The sequence below is a fragment of the Bufo gargarizans genome, unplaced genomic scaffold, assembly GCF_014858855.1.
Source record: "Bufo gargarizans isolate SCDJY-AF-19 unplaced genomic scaffold, ASM1485885v1 original_scaffold_1826_pilon, whole genome shotgun sequence".
Classification (NCBI taxonomy): Eukaryota; Metazoa; Chordata; class Amphibia; order Anura; family Bufonidae; genus Bufo; species Bufo gargarizans.
Genome location: NW_025334533.1, coordinates 1 through 24289, shown reverse-complemented (window position 1 = coordinate 24289; position 24289 = coordinate 1). Strand labels below are relative to the sequence as shown.

The following is a 24289-nucleotide window of genomic DNA, read 5'->3' as shown; positions in this document are numbered from 1 at the left end:
ACAACCCGCTCTACGGTGCGATTACACTGGCGCCGGCACTAGAGGTCGCTCTATAGTTCAAATATACGTAGGAGAAGCCGCTCTGTCCGTCATACCGCACCATCGATGGTAAACAGCCAACGCTCTTTGCTTAGAAAATATCACAGCCCGCCAATCGCCATGGCAACTGTAGCCGTCCTATCCCAGGTTGGCGTCTCTTTGGTGACATGCAGCCCCTCTGCAGGATTATGAGCGCTCTATGGTGGGCTGAGTGACAGCAGCGTAGACCGGGAGCTGTCACCGGGGGCTCTGGAGATGTGAACGGGGGGTGAGGTGGTAAGGGCCGAGCAGACTGGGGTGGTGCAGGGCATAGATTGTGGGTGCTGTGAGGAGGTTTTGGGGTGCAGTGGATAGGGGGAGGGGGTCTATGGGCCTCATCTTGGGGTGCAGTGGATAGGGGGAGGGGGTCTATGGGCCTCATCTTGGGGTGCAGTGGATAGGGGGAGGGGGTCTATGGGCCTCATCTTGGGGTGCAGTGGCAGTGTGTGGCGGTCTGTGGGAGTCATTCCCGGGGTGCTGGGGGGTTGGAGATACATCAGGGGTGTCTGACGTTCCCGGGGTGCCGGAGGGGGGTGTGTGTGTGGGAGACGTTCCCGGGGTGCCGGAGGGGGGTGTGTGTGTGTGTGGGAGACGTTCCCGGGGTGCCGGAGGGGGGGGGGGTGTGTGTGTGTGTGTGTGTGTGTGTGTGTGTGTGAGAGACGTTCCCGGGGTGTGTGTGTGGGAGACGTTCCGGGGGTGCCGGAGGGGTGTGTGTGGGGGGGACGTTCCCGGGGTGCCGGAGGGGGGTGTGTGTGTGTGTGTGTGGGAGACGTTCCCGGGGTGCCGGAGGGGTGTGTGTGGGAGGCGTTCCCGGGGTGCCGGAGGGTTGTGTGTGTGTGTGGGAGACGTTCCCGGGGTGCCGGAGGGTTGTGTGTGTGTGTGTGTGTGGGAGACGTTCCCGGGGTGCCGGAGGGGGCGTGTGTGTGTGGGAGACGTTCCCGGGGTGCCGGAGGGGGCGTGTGTGTGTGGGAGACGTTCCCGGGGTGCCGAAGGGGGCGTTTGTGGGAGATGTTCCCGGGGTGCCGGAGGGGGCGTTTGTGGGAGATGTTCCCGGGGTGCCGGAGGGGGCGTTTGTGGGAGATGTTCCCGGGGTGCCGGAGGGGTGTGTGTGGGAGACGTTCCCGGGGTGCCGGAGGGGTGTGTGTGGGAGACGTTTCCGGGGTGCCGGAGGGTTTGTGTGTGGGAGACGTTCCCGGGGTGCCGGAGGGGGCGTGTGTGTGTGTGTGTGTGGGAGACGTTCCCGGGGTGCCGGAGGGGGCGTTTGTGGGAGACGTTCCCGGGGTGCCGGAGGGGTGTGTGTGGGAGGCGTTCCCGGGGGTGCCGGAGGGGTGTGTGTGGGAGGCGTTCCCGGGGTGCCGGAGGGGTGTGTGTGGGAGGCGTTCCCGGGGTGCCGGAGGGTTGTGTGTGTGTGTGGAGACGTTCCCGGGGTGCCGGAGGGTGTGTGTGTGTGTGGGAGACGTTCCCGGGGTGCCGGAGGGGGCGTGTGTGTGTGGGAGACGTTCCCGGGGTGACGGAGGGGGGCGTTTGTGGGAGATGTTCCCGGGGTGCCGGAGGGGGCGTGTGTGTGTGGGAGACGTTACCGGGGTGACGGAGGGGGCGGTGTGTGGGGGAGACGTTCCCGGGGTGCCGGAGGGGGCGTTTGTGGGAGACGTTCCCGGGGTGCCGGAGGGGTGTGTGTGGGAGACGTTCCCGGGGTGCCGGAGGGGTGTGTGTGGGAGCCGTTTCCGGGGTGCCGGAGGGTTGGTGTGTGTGTGTGGGAGACGTTCCCGGGGTGCCGGAGGGGGTGTGTGTGTGTGTGTGTGTGTGACCGTTCCCGGGGTGCCGGAGGGGGTGTGTGTGTGGGAGCGTTCCCGGGTGCCGGAGGGGGTGTGTGTGTGGGAGACGTTCACGGGGTGCCGGAGGGGCCGTTTGTGGGAGATGTTCCCGGGGTGCCGGAGGGGGCGTTTGGGGAGACGTTCCCGGGGTGCCGGAGGGGGTGTGTGTGTGTGTGTGTGTGTGTGTGTGTGTGTGTGTGTGTGTGTGGGAGACGTTCCCGGGGGTGCCGGAGGGGGGGTGTGTGTGTGTGTGGGAGACGTCCCGGGGTGCAGGAGGGGGGTGGTGTGTGTGTGGGAGACGTTCCCGGGGTGCCGGAGGGGGGGTGGGTGTGTGTGTGTGGTGTGTGTGTGTGGGAGACGTTTTCCGGGTGCCGGAGGGGGGTATGTTGTGTTTGTGGGAGACGTTCCCGGGGTGCCGGAGGGGGGGTGTGTGTGTTGTGGGAGACGTTCCAGGGGTGCCGGAGGGGGTGTGTGTTGTTGTGGGAGACGTTCCCGGGGTGCCGGAGAGGTGTGTGTGTGTGTGTGTGGGAGACCGTTCCCGGGGTGCGGAGGGGTTGTGTGTGTGTGTGTGTGGGAGACGTTCCCGGGGTGCCGGAGGAGGTGTGTGTGTGGGAGACGTTCCCGGGGTGCCGGAGGGGTGGTGTGTGTGTGGGAGACGTTCCCGGGGTGCCGGAGGGGTGTGTTGTGGGAGACGTTCCCGGGGTGCCGGAGGGGTGTGTGTGGGAGGCGTTCCCGGGGTGCCGGAGGGGTGTGTGTGGGAGATGTTCCCGGGGTGCCGGAGGGGTGTGTGTGGGAGACGTTCCCGGGGTGCCGGAGGGGTGTGTGTGGGAGACGTTCCCGGGGTGCCGGAGGGTGTGTGTGGGAGACGTTCCCGGGGTGCCGGAGGGGTGTGTGTGTGTGTGGGAGACGTTCCGGGGTGCCGGAGGGGTGTGTGTGTGTGTGGGAGACGTTCCCGGGGTGCCGGAGAGGTGTGTGTGTGGGAGACGTTCCCGGGGTGCCGGAGGGGTGTGTGTGTGTGTGGGAGACGTTACCGGGGTGCGGAGGGGTGTGTGTGGAGACGTTCCCGGGGTGCCGGAGAAGTGTGTGTGGGAGACGTTCACGGGGTGCCGGAGGGGTGTGTGTGGGAGGCGTTCCCGGGGTGCGGAGGGGTGTGTGTGGGAGGCGTTCCCGGGTGTGCCGGAGGGTTGTGGTTGTGTGGGAGACGTTCCCGGGGTGCCGGAGGGTTGTGGTGTGTGTGGGAGACGTTCCCCGGGGTGCCGGAGGGTTGTGTGTGTGTGTGGGAGACGTTCCCGGGGTGCCGGAGGGTTGTGTGTGTGTGTGGGAGAGTTTCCCGGGGTGCCCGGAGGGTTTGTGTGTGTGTGTGGGAGACGTTCCCGGGGTGCCGGAGGGTTGTTGGTGTGTTGTGGGGAGACGTTCCCCGGGGTGCCGGAGGGTTGTGTGTGTGTGTGGGAGACGTTCCCGGGGTGCCGGAGGGTTGTGTGTGTGTGTGTGGAGACGTTCCGGGGTGCCGGAGGGTTCGTGTGTGTGTGTGGAGACGTTTCCCGGGTGCCGAGGGGGGGAGTCCCGGAGGGGGCGTGTGATGTTGTGGGAGACGTTCCGGGGTGCCGGAGGGGGGGTGTGTGTGTGTGTGGGAGACGTCTCCCGGGGTGCGGAGGGGGGTGTGTGTGTGTGTGGGAGACGTTCCCGGGGTGCCGGAGGGGGTGGTGTGTGTGGGGGAGACGTTCCCGGGGTGCCGGAGGGGGGTGTGTGTGTGGGAGACGTTCCCGGGGTGCCGGAGGGGTGTGTGTGGGGAGACGTTTCCGGGGTGCCGGAGGGTTGTGTGTGTGGGAGACGTTCCCGGGGTGCCGGAGGGGGGTGTGTGTGTGTGTGGGAGACGTTCCCGGGGTGCCGGAGGGGGGTGTGTGGGAGACGTTTCCGGGGTGCCGGAGGGTTGTGTGTGTGGGAGACGTTCCCGGGGTTGCAGGAGGGGGCGTGTGTGTGTGTGTGTGGGAGACGTTCCCGGGGTGCCGGAGGGGGCGTTTGTGGGAGACGTTCCCGGGGTGCGGAGGGGGGTGTGTTTGTGGGAGACGTTCCAGGGGTGCCGGAGGGGTGTGTGTGTGTGTGGGAGACGTTCCCGGGGTGCCGGAGGGGGGGTGTGTGGGAGACGTTCCCGGGGTGCCGGAGGGGGGGGGGTGTGTGTGTGTGTGTGTGTGACGTTCCGGGGTGCCGGAGGGGGGGGGTGTGTGTGTGTGTGTGGGAGACCTTCCCGGGGTGCCGGAGGGGGCGTTTGTGGGAGACGTTCCTGGGGTGCCAGAGGGGGCGTTTGTGGGAGACGTTCCAGGGGTGCCGGAGGGTTGTGTGTGTGTGTGGGAGACGTTCCCGGGGTGCCGGAGGGGGGGGTGTGTGGGAGACGTTCCCGGGGTGCCGGAGGGGTGTGTGTGGGAGACGTTCCCGGGGTGCCGGAGGGGTGTGTGTGGGAGGCGTTCCCGGGGTGCCGGAGGGGTGTGTGTGGGAGGCGTTCCCGGGGTGCCGGAGGGTTGTGTGTGTGTGTGGGAGACGTTCCCGGGGTGCCGGAGGGTTGTGTGTGTGTGTGGGAGACGTTCCCGGGGTGCCGGAGGGGGCGTGTGTGTGTGGGAGACGTTCCCGGGGTGCCGGAGGGGGCGTGTGTGTGTGGGAGACGTTCCCGGGGTGCCGGAGGGGGCGTTTGTGGGAGATGTTCCCGGGGTGCCGGAGGGGGCGTGTGTGTGTGGGAGACGTTCCCGGGGTGCCGGAGGGGGCGTTTGTGGGAGATGTTCCCGGGGTGCCGGAGGGGTGTGTGGGGGAGACGTTCCCGGGGTGCCGGAGGGGTGTGTGTGGGAGACGTTTCCGGGGTGCCGGAGGGTTGTGTGTGTGGGAGACGTTCCCGGGGTGCCGGAGGGGGCGTGTGTGTGTGTGTGTGGGAGATGTTCCCGGGGTGCCGGAGGGGGGTGTGTGTGTGGGAGACGTTCCGGGGTGCCGGAGGGGGGTGTGTGTGTGTGTGTGGGAGACGTTCCCGGGGTGCCGGAGGGGGGTGTGTGTGTGTGTGTGGGAGACGTTCCCGGGGTGCCGGAGGGGGGTGTGTGTGTGTGTGGGAGACGTTCCTGGGGTGCCGGAGGGGGGTGTGTGTGTGTGTGGGAGACGTTCCTGGGGTGCGGAGGGGGGGTGGGTGGGTGTGTGTGTGTGGGAGACGTTCCCGGGGTGCCGGAGGGGGGGTGGGTGGGTGTGTGTGTGGGAGAGACGTTCCCGGGGTGCCGCGGAGGGGGGTGTGTGTTTGGGAGAGACGTTCCCGGGGTGCCGGAGGGGGGTGTGTGGGAGACGTTCCGGGGTGCCGGAGGGGGGTGTGTGTGTGGGAGAGTTCCCGGGGCTGCCGGAGGGGGGTGTGTGTGTGGGGAGAGACGTTCCCGGGGTGCCGGAGGGGGGTGTGTGGGAGACGTTCCCGGGGTGCCGGAGGGGGGTTGTGTGTGGGAGAGTACGTTCCCGGGGTGCCGGAGGGGGGTGTGTGGGAGACGTTCCCGGGGTTGCCGGAGGGGGGGTGTGTGTGGGGAGACGTTCCCGGGGTGCCGGAGGGGGGTGTGTGGGAGACGTCCCGGGGTGCCGGAGGGGGGTGTGTGTGTGGGAGACGTTCCCGGGGTGCCGGAGGGGGGTGTGTGTGTGGGAGACGTTCCCGGGGTGCCGGAGGGGGGTGTGTGTGTGGGAGACGTTCCCGGGGTGCGGAGGGGGGTGTGTGTGTGGGAGACGTTTCCCGGGGTGCCGGAGGGGGTGTGTGTGTGGGAGACGTTCCCGGGGTGCCGGAGGGGGGTGTGTGTGTGGGAGACGTTCCCGGGGTGCCGGAGGGGGGTGTGTGTGGGAGACGTTCCCGGGGTTGCCGGAGGGGGGGTGTGTGTGGGAGACGTTCCCGGGGGTGCCGGAGGGGGGTGTGTGGGAGACGTTCCCGGGGTGCCGGAGGGGGGTGGTGTGTGTGGGAGACGTTCCAGGGGTGCCGGAGGGGGGTGTGTGTGTGGGAGACGTTCCGGGGTGCCGGAGGGGGTGTGTGTGTGGGAGACGTTCCCGGGGTGCCGGAGGGGGTGTGTGTGGGGAGGACGTTCCCGGGGTGCCGGAGGAGGGGTGTGTGTGTGGGAGACGTTCCGGGGTTGCCGGAGGGGGGTGGGAGTCCGGGGGGGGTGTGTGTGTGGGAGACGTTCCCGGGGTGCCGGAGGGGTGTGTGTGTGGGAGACGTTCCCGGGTGCCGGAGGGGGTGTGTGTGTGGGAGACGTTCCCGGGGTGCCGGAGGGGGGTGTGTGTGTGGGAGACGTTCCCGGGGTGCCGGAGGGGGGTGTGTGTGTGGGAGACGTTCCCGGGGTGCCGGAGGGGGGGTGTGTGTGGGAGACGTTCCCGGGGTGCCGGAGGGGGGTGTGTGTGTGGGAGACGTTCCCGGGGTGCCGGAGGGGGGTGTGTGTGTGGGAGACGTTCCCGGGGTGCCGGAGGGGGGTGTGTGTGTGGGAGACGTTCCCGGGGTGCCGGAGGGGGGTGTGTGTGTGGGAGACGTTCCCGGGGTGCCGGAGGGGGGTGTGTGTGTGGGAGACGTTCCCGGGGTGCCGGAGGGGGGTGTGTGGGAGAAGTTCCCGGGAGAGGGTGTCTCACATTAATGGGGGGGCACATGTTTGTGTGTGAGGTGCCCGCATGAGATTTCCCATTTAGACCCTGTGGGTGGGGCCTGGTGTTCTATGCTCCGCCCCATCGCTGCCAGCAGGAGGTGTATGATTCCTGTGCCCGCGCCTCGGGTGTATTTATAACCTGGGGGTTATTTTTAGGGACCTTGCAGGGGGTGACAGGTGCGGGCGCTCATTCATGCCGCGCTCCACTACCCTGGAAGATGGCTGCATGCCCTTCTACATGCCAGCTGCAGCCCGTGTTGACCCCCTTGTCCCTGTGTGATCACCCTGGCATCATAGACTGGCACCTGCTGTCCGTGGCCAGGCTCAGACGGTGCCCGCTGCAGTTTTTTCCCAGCATTCCACTGAGTGTGCAGTTTTGGCCGTGCGGGTGACGGTGTCAGGAAGTGGCCGCGTCTTCCTGTTTTCACTCTCTCTCTCTCACTTTCAGCTGGTGCCCCCCTTGTCCTCCCGGCTCCCGTGCTGAGCGCCCCCCTTGTCCTCCCGGCTCCCGTGCTCAGCGCCCCCCGTCCTCTCTGCTCCCGCGCTCAGCGCCCCCGTCTAATGCGGAGCTCCACACACGATAGATCTGGGAGGAAGTGATGAGCGGCGAGGACCTTTCTGGGTGAGTCGCTGCCCCTGGTCTTGTGGGGGGCTCCTGCTTCTGGGGGCGATCCCCTGACCTGATGGGAGTTGTCCTCCCAGCCACAGCTATATATGAAGTCCCACGGGCCCCTTGTGATGTGGGTGGGCCCCTTTAACATTTGCCCTCCTTGCGTTCCCACAGCGCCCATGAGATGCAGTCATGATGGAGGAGGGGCCACCGAAGCTGGTGGATTACTTTGTGGTCGCGGGGTTAACGGCGACATCTCGGCCGCTGGAAGAGGAGAACCGCCAGAGACTGTCGCGGCCGGCGGAACCTGTGACGGATGTGGCGGTCATCATCCGGTCCCAGTCCGAGGAGGTGCCCCATGGATTCACCTGCATTGAGAAGACCCCGGGGGGCCACTCGGCCGACCTCAGCGCCAGCTTCATCACCAACCAGCAGATGTACCTGTGCTACTGCCGCAGCCGGGACAAGACGCCCATCACAGAGCTGGGGTGAGGAGCGGACCGTGCCGCGCTGTGGCCTGTGCGGGCGCTATGTCAACATGGATGTCTCTTCTTCCCAGGGTCTACTATGAGGGTAAGGAGACTCTGCGGCCCGGCTGCCAGGTGATCGACACCACGCCCTACAGCCACTCTGCCAACCTGAGCTCTGGTGCCCCCGGCCATCCCAAGACCTTCCTCACCTACAAGCGGGCACCGGAGTCGCTGGGGCTGAACACCCTGGGGGTGATGGACATCTGCATCATAAACCCCAACAAGGGCGACAGCACCCCCCACACCTTCTGCAAGGTGGACCGCAACCTCAACACCAGCATGGTGAGCCGTGCCCCCGCCACCCTCACAGGGCACCACTCCAGTGCCAGCCAGCCCCGATCATTCACTGCTCCGGATGTGGCCAGAGTAGGAGAAGCTACTGTAGATGTGAGCAGGGTCTAAGACGAGATGTAGGAGGCAGCTTTGGATGTGGGCAGAGTATAAGACATGAGAAAGCAGTATTTTGGAAGCCACTTTGTATGTGGATGGAATATAAGGCATGAAGGTAGGGCAGTATTTAGGAAGCTGCTTTGGATGTGGGCAGGGTATGAGAGATGTTTGAGCAGTGTTTTTGAAGCAGCTTTGGATGTGGGTGGAGGATAGGACATGATGTGAGAGCAGTGCTAAGGAAGCAGCTTGGGATGTGGCTGGAGGATAGGGCATGCTGTGAGAGCAGTGCTTAGGAAACAGCTTGGGATGTGGCTGGGGGATAGGGCATGCTGTGAGAGCAGTGCTTAGGAAACAGCTTGGGATGTGGCTGGAGGATAGGGCATGCTGTGAGAGCAGTGCTTAGGAAACAGCTTGGGATGTGGCTGGAGGATAGGGCATGCTGTGAGAGCAGTGCTAAGGAAGCAGCTTGGGATGTGGCTGGGGGATAGGGCATGCTGTGAGAGCAGTGCTTAGGAAACAGCTTGGGATGTGGCTGGAGGATAGGGCATGCTGTGAGAGCAGTGCTTAGGAAACAGCTTGGGATGTGGCTGGAGGATAGGGCATGCTGTGAGAGCAGTGCTTAGGAAACAGCTTGGGATGTGGCTGGAGGATAGGGCATGCTGTGAGAGCAGTGCTTAGGAAACAGCTTGGGATGTGGCTGGAGGATAGGGCATGCTGTGATAGCAGTGCTTAGGAAGCAGCTTGGGATGTGGCTGGGGGATAGGGCATGCTGTGATAGCAGTGCTTAGGAAACAGCTTGGGATGTGGCTGGAGGATAGGGCATGCTGTGAGAGCAGTGCTTAGGAAACAGCTTGGGATGTGGCTGGAGGATAGGGCATGCTGTGAGAGCAGTGCTTAGGAAACAGCTTGGGATGTGGCTGGAGGATAGGGCATGCTGTGAGAGCAGTGCTTAGGAAACAGCTTGGGATGTGGCTGGGGGATAGGGCATGCTGTGAGAGCAGTGCTTAGGAAACAGCTTGGGATGTGGCTGGAGGATAGGGCATGCTGTGAGAGCAGTGCTTAGGAAACAGCTTGGGATGTGGCTGGGGGATAGGGCATGCTGTGATAGCAGTGCTTAGGAAGCAGCTTGGGATGTGGCTGGAGGATAGGGCATGCTGTGAGAGCAGTGCTTAGGAAACAGCTTGGGATGTGGCTGGAGGATAGGGCATGCTGTGAGAGCAGTGCTTAGGAAACAGCTTGGGATGTGGCTGGAGGATAGGGCATGCTGTGAGAGCAGTGCTTAGGAAACAGCTTGGGATGTGGCTGGAGGATAGGGCATGCTGTGATAGCAGTGCTTAGGAAGCAGCTTGGGATGTGGCTGGAGGATAGGGCATGCTGTGAGAGCAGTGCTTAGGAAACAGCTTGGGATGTGGCTGGGGGATAGGGCATGCTGTGATAGCAGTGCTTAGGAAGCAGCTTGGGATGTGGCTGGAGGATAGGGCATGCTGTGAGAGCAGTGCTTAGGAAACAGCTTGGGATGTGGCTGGAGGATAGGGCATGCTGTGAGAGCAGTGCTTAGGAAACAGCTTGGGATGTGGCTGGGGGATAGGGCATGCTGTGATAGCAGTGCTTAGGAAGCAGCTTGGGATGTGGCTGGAGGATAGGGCATGCTGTGAGAGCAGTGCTTAGGAAACAGCTTGGGATGTGGCTGGAGGATAGGGCATGCTGTGAGAGCAGTGCTTAGGAAACAGCTTGGGATGTGGCTGGAGGATAGGGCATGCTGTGATAGCAGTGCTTAGGAAACAGCTTGGGATGTGGCTGGAGGATAGCACATGCCTCTATGGCGTGCTTAGGAAGCAGCTTGGGATGTGGTTTGTAGGATAGCACATGCCTCTATGGGGTGCTTAGGAAGCAGCTTGGGATGTGGCTGGAGGATAGCACATGCCTCTATGGCGTGCTTAGGAAGCAGCTTGGGATGTGGTTTGTAGGATAGCACATGCCTCTATGGGGTGCTTAGGAAGCAGCTTGGGGTGTGGCTGGAGGATAGCACATGCCTCTATGGGGTGCTTAGGAAGCAGCTTGGGGTGTGGCTGGAGGATAGCACATGCCTCTATGGGGTGCTTAGGAAGCAGCTTGGGATGTGGTTTGTAGGATAGCACATGCCTCTATGGGGTGCTTAGGAAGCAGCTTGGGATGTGGCTGGAGGATAGGGCATGCCTCTATGGGGTGCTTAGGAAGCAGCTTGGGATGTGGCTGGGGGATAGGGCATGCTGTGAGAGCAGTGCTTAGGAAGCAGCTTGGGATGTGGCTGGGGGATAGGACATGCCTCTATGGGGTGCTTAGGAAGCAGCTTGGGATGTGGCTGGAGGTTAGCACATGCCTCTATGGGGTGCTTAGGAAGCAGCTTGGGATGTGGCTGGAGGATAGCACATGCCTCTATGGCGTGCTTAGGAAGCAGCTTGGGATGTGGCTGGAGGATAGCACATGCCTCTATGGCGTGCTTAGGAAGCAGCTTGGGATGTGGCTGGGGGATAGGACATGCCTCTATGGGGTGCTTAGGAAGCAGCTTGGGATGTGGCTGGAGGTTAGCACATGCCTCTATGGGGTGCTTAGGAAGCAGCTTGGGATGTGGTTGGAGGATAGCACATGCCTCTATGGCGTGCTTGGGAAGCAGCTTGGGATGTGGCTGGAGGATAGCACATGCCTCTATGGCGTGCTTAGGAAGCAGCTTGGGATGTGGCTGGAGGATAGCACATGCCTCTATGGGGTGCTTAGGAAGCAGCTTGGGATGTGGCTGGGGGATAGGACATGCCTCTATGGGGTGCTTAGGAAGCAGCTTGGGATGTGGCTGGGGGATAGGGCATGCTGTGATAGCAGTGCTTAGGAAGCAGCTTGGGATGTGGCTGGAGGTTAGCACATGCCTCTATGGCGTGCTTGGGAAGCAGCTTGGGATGTGGCTGGAGGATAGCACATGCCTCTATGGCGTGCTTAGGAAGCAGCTTGGGATGTGGCTGGAGGATAGCACATGCCTCTATGGGGTGCTTAGGAAGCAGCTTGGGATGTGGCTGGAGGATAGGGCATGCTGTGATAGCAGTGCTTAGGAAGCAGCTTGGGATGTGGCTGGGGGATAGGACATGCCTCTATGGCGTGCTTAGGAAGCAGCTTGGGATGTGGTTGGAGGATAGCACATGCCTCTATGGGGTGCTTAGGAAGCAGCTTGGGATGTGGCTGGAGGATAGCACATGCCTCTATGGCGTGCTTAGGAAGCAGCTTGGGATGTGGCTGGAGGTTAGCACATGCCTCTATGGGGTGCTTAGGAAGCAGCTTGGGATGTGGCTGGAGGATAGCACATGCCTCTATGGGGTGCTTAGGAAGCAGCTTGGGATGTGGCTGGGGGATAGGACATGCTGTGAGAGCAGTGCTTAGGAAGCAGCTTGGGGTGTGGCTGGAGGATAGCACATGCCTCTATGGGGTGCTTAGGAAGCAGCTTGGGATGTGGCTGGAGGATAGGGCATGCTGTGATAGCAGTGCTTAGGAAGCAGCTTGGGATGTGGCTGGGGGATAGCACATGCCTCTATGGGGTGCTTAGGAAGCAGCTTGGGATGTGGTTGGAGGATAGCACATGCCTCTATGGCGTGCTTGGGAAGCAGCTTGGGATGTGGCTGGGGGATAGCACATGCCTCTATGGGGTGCTTAGGAAGCAGCTTGGGATGTGGCTGGAGGTTAGCACATGCCTCTATGGGGTGCTTAGGAAGCAGCTTGGGATGTGGCTGGAGGTTAGCACATGCCTCTATGGCGTGCTTGGGAAGCAGCTTGGGATGTGGCTGGAGGATAGCACATGCCTCTATGGGGTGCTTAGGAAGCAGCTTGGGATGTGGCTGGAGGTTAGCACATGCCTCTATGGCGTGCTTGGGAAGCAGCTTGGGATGTGGCTGGAGGATAGGACATGCCTCTATGGCGTGCTTAGGAAGCAGCTTGGGATGTGGCTGGAGGATAGCACATGCCTCTATGGGGTGCTTAGGAAGCAGCTTGGGATGTGGCTGGGGGATAGGACATGCCTCTATGGGGTGCTTAGGAAGCAGCTTGGGATGTGGTTGGAGGATAGCACATGCCTCTATGGGGTGCTTAGGAAGCAGCTTGGGATGTGGCTGGGGGATAGGACATGCCTCTATGGGGTGCTTAGGAAGCAGCTTGGGATGTGGCTGGAGGATAGGGCATGCTGTGATAGCAGTGCTTGGGAAGCAGCTTGGGATGTGGCTGGAGGATAGCACATGCCTCTATGGCGTGCTTAGGAAGCAGCTTGGGATGTGGCTGGAGGTTAGCACATGCCTCTATGGGGTGCTTAGGAAGCAGCTTGGGATGTGGCTGGAGGATAGGGCATGCTGTGATAGCAGTGCTTAGGAAGCAGCTTGGGATGTGGCTGGGGGATAGGACATGCCTCTATGGGGTGCTTAGGAAGCAGCTTGGGATGTGGCTGGAGGATAGCACATGCCTCTATGGGGTGCTTAGGAAGCAGCTTGGGATGTGGCTGGAGGTTAGCACATGCCTCTATGGGGTGCTTAGGAAGCAGCTTGGGATGTGGCTGGAGGATAGCACATGCCTCTATGGGGTGCTTAGGAAGCAGCTTGGGATGTGGCTGGAGGATAGCACATGCCTCTATGGCGTGCTTAGGAAGCAGCTTGGGATGTGGCTGGAGGTTAGCACATGCCTCTATGGGGTGCTTAGGAAGCAGCTTGGGATGTGGCTGGAGGATAGCACATGCCTCTATGGGGTGCTTAGGAAGCAGCTTGGGATGTGGCTGGAGGATAGCACATGCCTCTATGGGGTGCTTAGGAAGCAGCTTGGGATGTGGCTGGAGGATAGCACATGCCTCTATGGCGTGCTTAGGAAGCAGCTTGGGATGTGGCTGGAGGATAGCACATGCCTCTATGGGGTGCTTAGGAAGCAGCTTGGGATGTGGCTGGAGGATAGCACATGCCTCTATGGGGTGCTTAGGAAGCAGCTTGGGATGTGGCTGGAGGTTAGCACATGCCTCTATGGCGTGCTTGGGAAGCAGCTTGGGATGTGGCTGGAGGATAGCACATGCCTCTATGGCGTGCTTAGGAAGCAGCTTGGGATGTGGCTGGAGGATAGCACATGCCTCTATGGCGTGCTTGGGAAGCAGCTTGGGATGTGGCTGGAGGATAGCACATGCCTCTATGGGGTGCTTAGGAAGCAGCTTGGGATGTGGCTGGAGGATAGGGCATGCTGTGATAGCAGTGCTTAGGAAGCAGCTTGGGATGTGGCTGGGGGATAGGACATGCCTCTATGGGGTGCTTAGGAAGCAGCTTGGGATGTGGCTGGAGGATAGCACATGCCTCTATGGGGTGCTTAGGAAGCAGCTTGGGATGTGGCTGGAGGTTAGCACATGCCTCTATGGCGTGCTTGGGAAGCAGCTTGGGATGTGGTTGGAGGATAGCACATGCCTCTATGGGGTGCTTAGGAAGCAGCTTGGGATGTGGTTGGAGGATAGCACATGCCTCTATGGCGTGCTTAGGAAGCAGCTTGGGATGTGGGTGGAGGATAGGACATGATGTGATAGCAGTGCTTAGGAAACAGCTTGGGATGTGGCTGGGGGATAGGGCATGCTGTGATAGCAGTGCTTAGGAAACAGCTTGGGATGTGGCTGGAGGATAGGGCATGCTGTGAGAGCAGTGCTTAGGAAACAGCTTGGGATGTGGCTGGAGGATAGGGCATGCTGTGAGAGCAGTGCTTAGGAAACAGCTTGGGATGTGGCTGGAGGATAGGGCATGCTGTGATAGCAGTGCTTAGGAAACAGCTTGGGATGTGGCTGGAGGATAGGGCATGCTGTGATAGCAGTGCTTAGGAAGCAGCTTGGGATGTGGCTGGAGGATAGGGCATGCTGTGATAGCAGTGCTTAGGAAGCAGCTTGGGATGTGGCTGGAGGATAGCACATGCCTCTATGGGGTGCTTAGGAAGCAGCTTGGGATGTGGCTGGAGGATAGCACATGCCTCTATGGCGTGCTTAGGAAGCAGCTTGGGATGTGGCTGGAGGATAGCACATGCCTCTATGGGGTGCTTAGGAAGCAGCTTGGGATGTGGCTGGAGGATAGCACATGCCTCTATGGGGTGCTTAGGAAGCAGCTTGGGATGTGGCTGGAGGTTAGCACATGCCTCTATGGCGTGCTTGGGAAGCAGCTTGGGATGTGGCTGGAGGATAGCACATGCCTCTATGGCGTGCTTAGGAAGCAGCTTGGGATGTGGCTGGAGGATAGCACATGCCTCTATGGCGTGCTTGGGAAGCAGCTTGGGATGTGGCTGGAGGATAGCACATGCCTCTATGGCGTGCTTAGGAAGCAGCTTGGGATGTGGTTTGTAGGATAGCACATGCCTCTATGGGGTGCTTAGGAAGCAGCTTGGGATGTGGCTGGAGGATAGGGCATGCTGTGATAGCAGTGCTTAGGAAGCAGCTTGGGATGTGGCTGGGGGATAGGACATGCCTCTATGGGGTGCTTAGGAAGCAGCTTGGGATGTGGCTGGAGGATAGCACATGCCTCTATGGGGTGCTTAGGAAGCAGCTTGGGATGTGGCTGGAGGTTAGCACATGCCTCTATGGCGTGCTTGGGAAGCAGCTTGGGATGTGGTTGGAGGATAGCACATGCCTCTATGGCGTGCTTAGGAAGCAGCTTGGGATGTGGTTGGAGGATAGCACATGCCTCTATGGGGTGCTTAGGAAGCAGCTTGGGGTGTGGCTGGAGGATAGGGCATGCTGTGATAGCAGTGCTTAGGAAGCAGCTTGGGATGTGGTTGGAGGATAGCACATGCCTCTATGGGGTGCTTAGGAAGCAGCTTGGGATGTGGTTGGAGGATAGCACATGCCTCTATGGCGTGCTTGGGAAGCAGCTTGGGATGTGGCTGGAGGATAGCACATGCCTCTATGGCGTGCTTAGGAAGCAGCTTGGGATGTGGCTGGAGGATAGCACATGCCTCTATGGCGTGCTTAGGAAGCAGCTTGGGATGTGGTTGGAGGATAGCACATGCCTCTATGGCGTGCTTGGGAAGCAGCTTGGGATGTGGCTGGAGGATAGCACATGCCTCTATGGCGTGCTTAGGAAGCAGCTTGGGATGTGGCTGGAGGATAGCACATGCCTCTATGGCGTGCTTAGGAAGCAGCTTGGGATGTGGTTGGAGGATAGCACATGCCTCTATGGGGTGCTTAGGAAGCAGCTTGGGATGTGGCTGGGGGATAGGACATGCCTCTATGGGGTGCTTGGGAAGCAGCTTGGGATGTGGCTGGAGGATAGCACATGCCTCTATGGCGTGCTTAGGAAGCAGCTTGGGATGTGGCTGGAGGATAGCACATGCCTCTATGGCGTGCTTAGGAAGCAGCTTGGGATGTGGTTGGAGGATAGCACATGCCTCTATGGGGTGCTTAGGAAGCAGCTTGGGATGTGGCTGGGGGATAGGACATGCCTCTATGGGGTGCTTAGGAAGCAGCTTGGGATGTGGCTGGGGGATAGGACATGCTGTGAGAGCAGTGCTTAGGAAGCAGCTTGGGGTGTGGCTGGAGGATAGCACATGCCTCTATGGCGTGCTTGGGAAGCAGCTTCGGATGTGGCTGGAGGATAGCACATGCCTCTATGGCGTGCTTAGGAAGCAGCTTGGGATGTGGCTGGAGGATAGCACATGCCTCTATGGCGTGCTTAGGAAGCGGCTTGGGATGTGGTTGGAGGATAGCACATGCCTCTATGGCGTGCTTAGGAAGCAGCTTGGGATGTGGCTGGAGGATAGCACATGCCTCTATGGCGTGCTTAGGAAGCAGCTTGGGATGTGGGTGGAGGATAGCACATGCCTCTATGGGGTGCTTAGGAAGCAGCTTGGGATGTGGCTGGGGGATAGGACATGCTGTGAGAGCAGTGCTTAGGAAGCAGCTTGGGGTGTGGCTGGAGGATAGCACATGCCTCTATGGGGTGCTTAGGAAGCAGCTTGGGATGTGGCTGGAGGATAGCACATGCCTCTATGGGGTGCTTGGGAAGCAGCTTGGGATGTGGCTGGAGGATAGCACATGCCTCTATGGCGTGCTTAGGAAGCAGCTTGGGATGTGGCTGGAGGATAGCACATGCCTCTATGGCGTGCTTAGGAAGCAGCTTGGGATGTGGTTGGAGGATAGCACATGCCTCTATGGGGTGCTTAGGAAGCAGCTTGGGATGTGGCTGGGGGATAGGACATGCTGTGAGAGCAGTGCTTAGGAAGCAGCTTGGGGTGTGGCTGGAGGATAGCACATGCCTCTATGGCGTGCTTGGGAAGCAGCTTGGGATGTGGCTGGAGGATAGCACATGCCTCTATGGCGTGCTTAGGAAGCAGCTTGGGATGTGGCTGGAGGATAGCACATGCCTCTATGGCGTGCTTAGGAAGCAGCTTGGGATGTGGTTGGAGGATAGCACATGCCTCTATGGGGTGCTTAGGAAGCAGCTTGGGATGTGGCTGGGGGATAGGACATGCTGTGAGAGCAGTGCTTAGGAAGCAGCTTGGGGTGTGGCTGGAGGATAGCACATGCCTCTATGGGGTGCTTAGGAAGCAGCTTGGGGTGTGGCTGGGGGATAGGGCATGCTGTGAGAGCAGTGCTTAGGAAGCAGCTTGGGGTGTGGCTGGAGGATAGCACATGCCTCTATGGGGTGCTTAGGAAGCAGCTTGGGATGTGGCTGGGGGATAGGACATGCCTCTATGGGGTGCTTAGGAAGCAGCTTGGGGTGTGGCTGGAGGATAGCACATGCCTCTATGGGGTGCTTAGGAAGCAGCTTGGGATGTGGCTGGGGGATAGGACATGCCTCTATGGCGTGCTTAGGAAGCAGCTTGGGATGTGGCTGGGGGATAGGACATGCCTCTATGGCGTGCTTAGGAAGCAGCTTGGGATGTGGCTGGAGGATAGCACATGCCTCTATGGCGTGCTTAGGAAGCAGCTTGGGATGTGGTTGGAGGATAGCACATGCCTCTATGGCGTGCTTAGGAAGCAGCTTGGGATGTGGTTGGAGGATAGCACATGCCTCTATGGCGTGCTTAGGAAGCAGCTTGGGGTGTGGCTGGAGGATAGCACATGCCTCTATGGGGTGCTTAGGAAGCAGCTTGGGATGTGGCTGGGGGATAGGACATGCCTCTATGGGGTGCTTAGGAAGCAGCTTGGGGTGTGGCTGGAGGATAAGACATGCCTCTATGGGGTGCTTAGGACTACTTGCTCGTCGGTCCGGTGACGTCCCCGTGGTGGCAGACGGGAGCGACGTGTCCCGCCATATACCGCCCCTGACCGCTCTCTCCTGTCCTGCAGTTCGGTCCGGCTCTGTTCCTCTGCTACAAGAAGGCGATGGCCAAAGTGCACAGCCTGGTGTATGAAGCAGGTCAGTCCCGGCCAAGGCTTGCCTTTCCCATCATGCACCTCTCAGATCATGGTCTGTAGACTCGACTTAACCCTGTCTTGTCTGTAGGAGTCATCAGCCGGTTTCCTGAGACGGACAATGATATGTTCTCTTTTCCGGAACTGGTGGCGATGTTCTGCCTGCCCATGGGGGCGACCATCGAGAGCTGGTCCCTGAACACCAAGTACCACCTGCCAGTCTTCTCCACCTTCGTACTGACCGAAGCTTCCGGAGACAAGGTGAGTCCTGAGCCCGCTGTGTCGCCCGACGGGGGGGCTCTAGGATAACGCCGTCTCCTTCCTGCAGGTGTACGGTGCTGCCATCCAGTTCTATGAGCAGTACCCCCGGGAGCACCTGACGGAGAAGCAGTGCCAGCGCCTCGGCCTCCTCAGCGTGGTGGACAAGCGCCCGGTGAGCAGCAAGTCCATCCAGACCAAGAAGAGCATCTGCGTCCTGTCCCGCTGGCCGTTCTTCGATGTGTTCCAGAAGTTCCTGACCTTCATCTATCGTTACTCCATCTCTGGACCCCACGTGCTCCCCATAGAGAAGTGAGTCCAATATGGCCGCCGCCGCCGCCCAGTAGTCTGCAGCTCCCCGACTGCCTCCCGCCTGGTCCAGCATTTGGGGATTTTCTACCAATAAAGCTCATCATTTTCCCTTCTCTTCACAGACACGTTTCAAACTTCATGTTCAATGTTCCTTTCCCCTCCCCGCAGCGTCCGCGCATCCTCATTCAGGTGAGTGCCCCTCAGTCCTGGTGCCAGCTAGGAACCCTCTGTACCAGGCTGGCACTAGAAGATGACCCCTCTCGTCTCTCCCCGCAGATGTCTCCTTATGACAACGTTCTCCTGTGCCAGCCCGTGTCCTCACCGCTGCCCCTCAGGTAAGATGGAGGGAAATCTGCAGGAACTCATGTCTCTGTCTTAGGCAGAGTGTCCATATGCGATACCCACATCCCCCCACAGGGGGCAGTAAATGCCTTCTGTACTTGGCAGGGAGAGGGTACGTGGTGTGCCGCCCTGTATTCTGCCCTCTGAGCTTCCCTGAAGCTGGACATAGCCTGGCAGCAGAAGTGTGGCATCAGCAGCGCTCCACCCCAGCGCCTGATACGCCCCTAATGGCCGTAGATTGCATGTTTCCTAAAGACATTAGGGTATAGTCTTGATTTCCTTGCTGTAGTGTAATAAGACTGCAGGGGTATTCATACAGATGTCCTCCTGGGGGGTGTAATAAGGCGGGGTCTCCTCCTGGGGGGTGTAATAAGGCGGGGTCTCCTCCTGGGGGGTGTAATAAGGCGGGGTCTCCTCCTGGGGGTGTAATAAGGCGGGGTCTCCTCCTGGGGGGTGTAATAAGGCGGGGTCTCCTCCTGGGGGGTGTAATAAGGCGGGGTCTCCTCCTGGGGGGTGTAATAAGGCGGGGTCTCCTCCTGGGGGGTGTAATAAGGCGGGGTCTCCTCCTGGGGGGTGTAATAAGGCGGGGTCTCCTCCTGGGGGGTGTAATAAGGCGGGGTCTCCTCCTGGGGGGTGTAATAAGGCGGGGTCTCCTCCTGGGGGGTGTAATAAGGCGGGGTCTCCTCCTGGGGGGTGTAATAAGGCGGGGTCTCCTCCTGGGGGGTGTAATAAGGCGGGGTCTCCTCCTGGGGGGTGTAATAAGGCGGGGTCTCCTCCTGGGGGAGGGGGGGTGTAATGAGGCGGGGTCTCCTCCTGGGGGGGGGGGGGGTAATGAGGCAGGGTCTCCTCCTGGGGGAGGGGGGGGGGTAATGAGGCGGGGTCTCCTCCTGGGGGAGGGGGGGGGGTAATGAGGCGGGGTCTCCTCCTGGGGAGGGGGGGGGGTAATGAGGCGGGGTCTCCTCCTGGGGGAGGGGGGGGGGTAATGAGGCTGGGGTCTCCTCCTGGGGGAGGGGGGGGGGTAATGAGGCTGGGTTGTCCTCCTGGGGAAGGGGGGGGGGGGGGTAATGAGCCTGGGTGTCCTCCTGGGGGAGGGGGGGGAGGGTTAATGAGGCTGGGTCTCCTCCTGGGGGAGGGTGGGGGGAGGGGTAATGAGGCTGGGTCTCCTCCTGGGGGAGGGGAGGGGGGGGAGGGGTAATGAGGCTGGGTCCTCCCCATTGGGGAGGGGGGGAGGGGTAATGAGGCTGGGTCTCCCCCTGGTGGAGGGGGGGGAGGGGTAATGAGGCTGGGTCTCCCCCTGGGGGAGGGGGGGGGGAGGGGTTAATGAGGCTGGGTCTCCCCTGGGGGAGGGGGGGGGGAGGGGTAATGAGGCTGGGTCTCCCCCTGGGGGAGGGGGGGGGGAGGGGTAATGAGGCTGGGTCTCCCCCTGGGGGAGGGGGGGGGAGGGGTAATGAGGGCTGGGTCTCCCCTGGGAGGGGTGGGGTAGGGTAATGAGGCTGGGTCTCCCCCTGGGGAGGGGGGGGGGAGGGGTAATGAGGCTGGGTCTCCCCCTGGGGAGGGGGGGGGAGGGGTAATGAGGCTGGGGTCTCCCCTGGGGGAGGGGGGGGAGGGGTAATGAGGCTGGGTCTCCCCCTGGGGGAGGGGGGGGAGGGTAATGAGGCTGGGTCTCCCCCTGGGGGAGGGGGGGAGGGGGTAATGAGGCTGGGTCTCCCCTGGGGGAGGGGGGGGAGGGGTAATGAGGCTGGGTCTCCCCCTGGGGAGGGGGGAGGGGTAATGAGGCTGGGTCTCCCCCTGGGGAGGGGGGGGGAGGGGTAATGAGGCTGGGTCTCCCCCTGGGGAGGGGGGGGAGGGTAATGAGGCTGGGTTCCCCCCTGGGGGAGGGGGGGAGGGGTAATGAGGCTGGGTCTCCCCCTGGGGGAGGGGGGGGAGGGGTAATGAGGCTGGGTCTCCCCCGGGGGGAGGGGTAATGAGGCTGGGTCTCCCCCTGGGGGAGGGGGGTGTAATGAGGCGGGGTCTCCTCCTGGGGGAGGCAGGGGGGGCGTCATGAGGCGGGGTCTCCTCCTGGGGGAGGCAGGGGGGGCGTCATGAGGCGGGGTCTCCCCCTGGGGGAGGGGGGGGCGGTGTAATGAGGCGGGGTCTCCCCCTGGGGGAGGGAGGGGCGGTGTAATGAGGCGGGGTCTCCCCCTGGGGGAGGGGGGTGTAATGAGGCTGTGGATATGTTGCATTAACCCCCGCTCTGACCTGGTTCTCTTGTTGCAGCGGGGCCAGTTATGTGACGTTCCTGCAGAATCTGGGCCCGGAGAACGCGGTGACCTTGCTCCTGGCCGTAGTGACCGAGCAGAAGCTGCTGATCCACTCTCAGAGGCCGGACGTGCTGACCAGCGTTGGAGAAGCCCTGGTGTCGGTGCGTGCTCCGTGCCGTCATATACTGGTCTGCGGGTGGGGGGGGGGGCAGCGTTGTGTTCTGACTGGCCCTTCCTCCTGTCTCTGCAGATCATCTTCCCGCTCCGCTGGCAGTGCCCTTACATCCCACTCTGCCCCCTCACCCTCTCTGACGTCCTCTGTGCTCCCGTACCATTCATCGTGGGGATCCATTCCAGCTACTTTGACCTCCACGACCCCCCACAAGACGTCCTGTGCGTGGACCTGGACACCAATACTCTGTTCCAGTAAGTGTGACCGGGGTGCAGGATGGCGGCAGTCATGGAGGGCACACGTTGGTGAAGAGCACTGAAGCCGCTGCTCCATGTCTTACTTCTATTCCAGGAGTGAAGAGAAGAAAATCCCTTCGTATCAGATGCTGCCGCGCAAACCCTGCAAGGTGCTGCGCAACTGCCTGAGCGACCTGCACAAGCAGCTGGACGAGAGTAAGGCCGCTTTCACACTTGCATCTGGAAAGCTCCCGCTGCATGCTTCAGACATGTCCATCAGTCTATATTTCAGCTGCCAGCAGGGGAAGGAGACTGACTAGGAAACTTATATGAAGGTGTCTGCCGCACTGTTCCCTACAGAGGGATTGTATACCATGCAGTGTGTTTTACTTGTTTCCTCCCCTATCTTGGCTTTGCCGCCCTCAGTCTCTCAAGCATATTTCTACTGAAGGATATGATTTCAGCTGCCAGGGGGGGAAGGAGACTGACTAGGGATTTATATGGAGGTGTCTGCCGCACTGTTCCCTACAGAGGGATTGTATACCATGCAGTGTGTTTTACTTGTTTCCTCCCCCATCTTGGCTTTGCCGCCCTCAGTCTCTCAAGCGTCTTTCTACTGAAAGATGATATTTCAGCTGCCAGAAGGGGAAGGAGACTGACTAGGAAACTTATATGGCAGTGTCTGTCGCGCTCTTCCATACAGAGGGATTGTATACCATGCAGTGTGTATGTGTGTTTTACTTGTTTCCTCCCCCATCTTGGCTTTGCCGCCCTCAGTCTCTCAAGCATATTTCTACTGAAAGATGATATTTCAGCTGCCAGGGGGGGAAGGGGACTGACTAGGGATTGTATATGGCAGTGTCTGTCGCGCTCTTCCATACAGAGGGATTGTATAGCATGTGGTATATATGTGCGTTTTATTTATACCCTCCCCATCTCGGTTTTGCCCCCTTCAGTGTATAACAAGCCCATGGAAGAAGCATCCTTAGAATTTCTGCTGAAAGATTACGACCTGATTTACGGGCGGCGGAAGCAGCTGGAGCTGGACGTGCGCGCCTCCTTCCTGCGCTTCATGGCCTGTCTCTTCAAAGGCTACCGCTCCTACCTGCTGCCGATAACCCAGGCCCCCTCAGAGAGGACGCGGGACTCCAGCAACCTGTTCAACCTGGAGGGTAGGTGAGCACAAGGGTGGGGGAGGAGGCTGGTAACGGGGAGCAGAAGTGACGCGGCGCTGTGACCGCCTGCAGGGTTCAGGAAGTCCAGAGACCGCGCTCACCAGAAGTTCTACGCCCAGATGGTGAAGACGCAGATGTTCATGCAGTTCATAGAGGATTGCTCCTTCGTCAGCGACCGCCAAGCTTCGCTCGAGTTTTTTGACAACTGCGTGGAGAAGGTAAGTGCGCCCGTCCCCAGGTTCCGCCAACTTCATGGCCCCCTCGAATTCTAAAGCTCTACTTTCTAGGTGCAAGTGGAAGGGGAGAAAATGGAGGACCTGCACTTGGTGGAGCTGGACGAGTCTCAACGGAGCGAGCACACAGTGTTCATCATGCCGGCGGAGCAACCGATGGACCCGAACGGGACAGAACCGCCAGCGCGTTACAAGTCAGACTTTATCCGATTTACTGCGCCATTTTATGGTCTTGTGTATGTTGTAGCGCCCCCTGCTGAGTCCGTCCCGTACTTCTCCCCCCTCAGGTATGAAAGTTTCCCCATCCTGCAGACAGATTTATTCGAGCTGCCCCAGGACTTCCTTTTGGCACCACCGAGCCAATTAAAAACCAGTGCTCCCAGCAGTCCGGCTCCGCGACGCACCAAACAGGTAAGGAAGCGGTTAACAGCGACTGTGAGGCGCTTGGCTGTGATCCTAACCTGCCGACCTTCTATCTCAGGAGATCAAATCTGCACAGCGTGTGGCACATATCTATTCCTCCATGCCCGAGATGTGGGCGAAATGCCTCCTGGGGCACTGCTATGGGCTGTGGTTCATCTACCTGCCCACGTTTGTCCGAGCCACGGCCTCTAAGGTGCGAGCTCTGCAGTTGGCGTACGATGCGCTAAAGCAGCTGGAGACCAAGAATGTTGTGTTGCCCGATGAGGTGAGGGGTGTTTATGCGCGGTAAGACCCCATTGTGGTGACATTGACTGGGAGCTTACTAGGGGCTATATTTATGGCTGCTATAGTAGAAAGGAGACTATTTCAGCTGCCAGAGGGGGCAGGAGACTAACTAGGGACTTCACTGTGGACTAGATTTGTGGCAGCCAGAGGGGAAGGAACTTATTGGGAATATATTTAGCTGCCAGTGGGGGAAGGAGACTAACTAGGGAACTTACTGGGGACTATATTTGTGGCAGCCAGAGGGGAAGGAACTTACTGGGAATATATTTAGCTGCCAGTGGGGGAAGAAGACTAACTAGGGAACTTACTGGCGACTATATTGATGGCAGACAGAGGTTAGGGTAACCTTCTGGGGACTGGTGGTGATGTGGATGCGTGCAAGGGATTTTGGGAGCTGCAGGCAGGAAATAAAGAAATGTCATGTGACACCGCTCAGCAGCACACCCTTAATGGCACAGATGAGATTTTTGGGCTTCTCATATGAAGTTGATTTGCGGGTCCTTTAAAGAGCCTCGGTCACATGAATGAGCCTGATACCTGTGTGCGTTATTCTGCATGCCTCCTCCTGTGTCAGTTTTGGTACATTCCCTTGTTATTGACCCCCCCCCGTCTGTGTGTCTTGGTACAGTTCATCCTTCCGTCTCTCCTCCCAGGTTTGTTACCGCATCCTGATGCAGCTGTGCGGTCAGTATGGCGAACCGGTCCTGGCAGTGCGTGTCATGCTGGAGATGAGGAAAGCCGGGATCGTCCCAAACGCCATAACGTATGGCTATTACAATAAGGTGCGTTGTAGGGGAGCTGCGTGGGGTGGGGGGGCATTGGGAGGTGTGGTATTGACCTCTCCGTATCCCCTGCAGGCTGTGCTGGAGAGCAAGTGGCCGTCCAGCAGTCAGAGTGGACGACTCCACTGGGCTAAACTGAGGAACGTGGTCATGGGAGCCGCCCAGTTCCGTCAGCCTCTTCGTCACAAAGAACCGTGGTCCGAGTCTCCTCCACCCAGTGAGGACATGGCAAAAAACAGGTCAAGAGGTAAGGGACACTCAACCAGCTCTGACCCCCAAGTGACAAACCCTACATGTTCTGATTAAAGGTTTCCAAGACTTGGGGGAATCCGCACCCCAGACTGGCCGCCGAAAATAACTCTGCACCCCAGACTGGCCGCCGAAAATAACTGCACCCCAGACTGGCCGCCG

The 24289-nt window shown here is 60.4% G+C and overlaps 1 protein-coding gene across 1 annotated transcript; it reads left to right on the top strand.

Moving 5' to 3' along the window:
- Window positions 1-200: 200 nt before the first annotated feature.
- DENND4B (DENN domain containing 4B) lies at window positions 201-24125 on the top strand (the record flags this gene model as incomplete). The annotated part of the gene is made up of 19 exons (XM_044274554.1): window positions 201-315; window positions 6972-7145; window positions 7308-7621; window positions 7693-7945; window positions 17355-17424; window positions 17512-17681; window positions 17749-17990; window positions 18113-18179; window positions 18267-18325; window positions 20589-20733; window positions 20823-20998; window positions 21096-21196; window positions 21937-22152; window positions 22228-22373; window positions 22443-22582; window positions 22676-22799; window positions 22870-23076; window positions 23750-23878; window positions 23954-24125. Coding segments are annotated over exons 3-19 (2713 nt in total), but the record flags the coding sequence as incomplete, so codon positions are not given.
- Window positions 24126-24289: the final 164 nt, after the last annotated feature.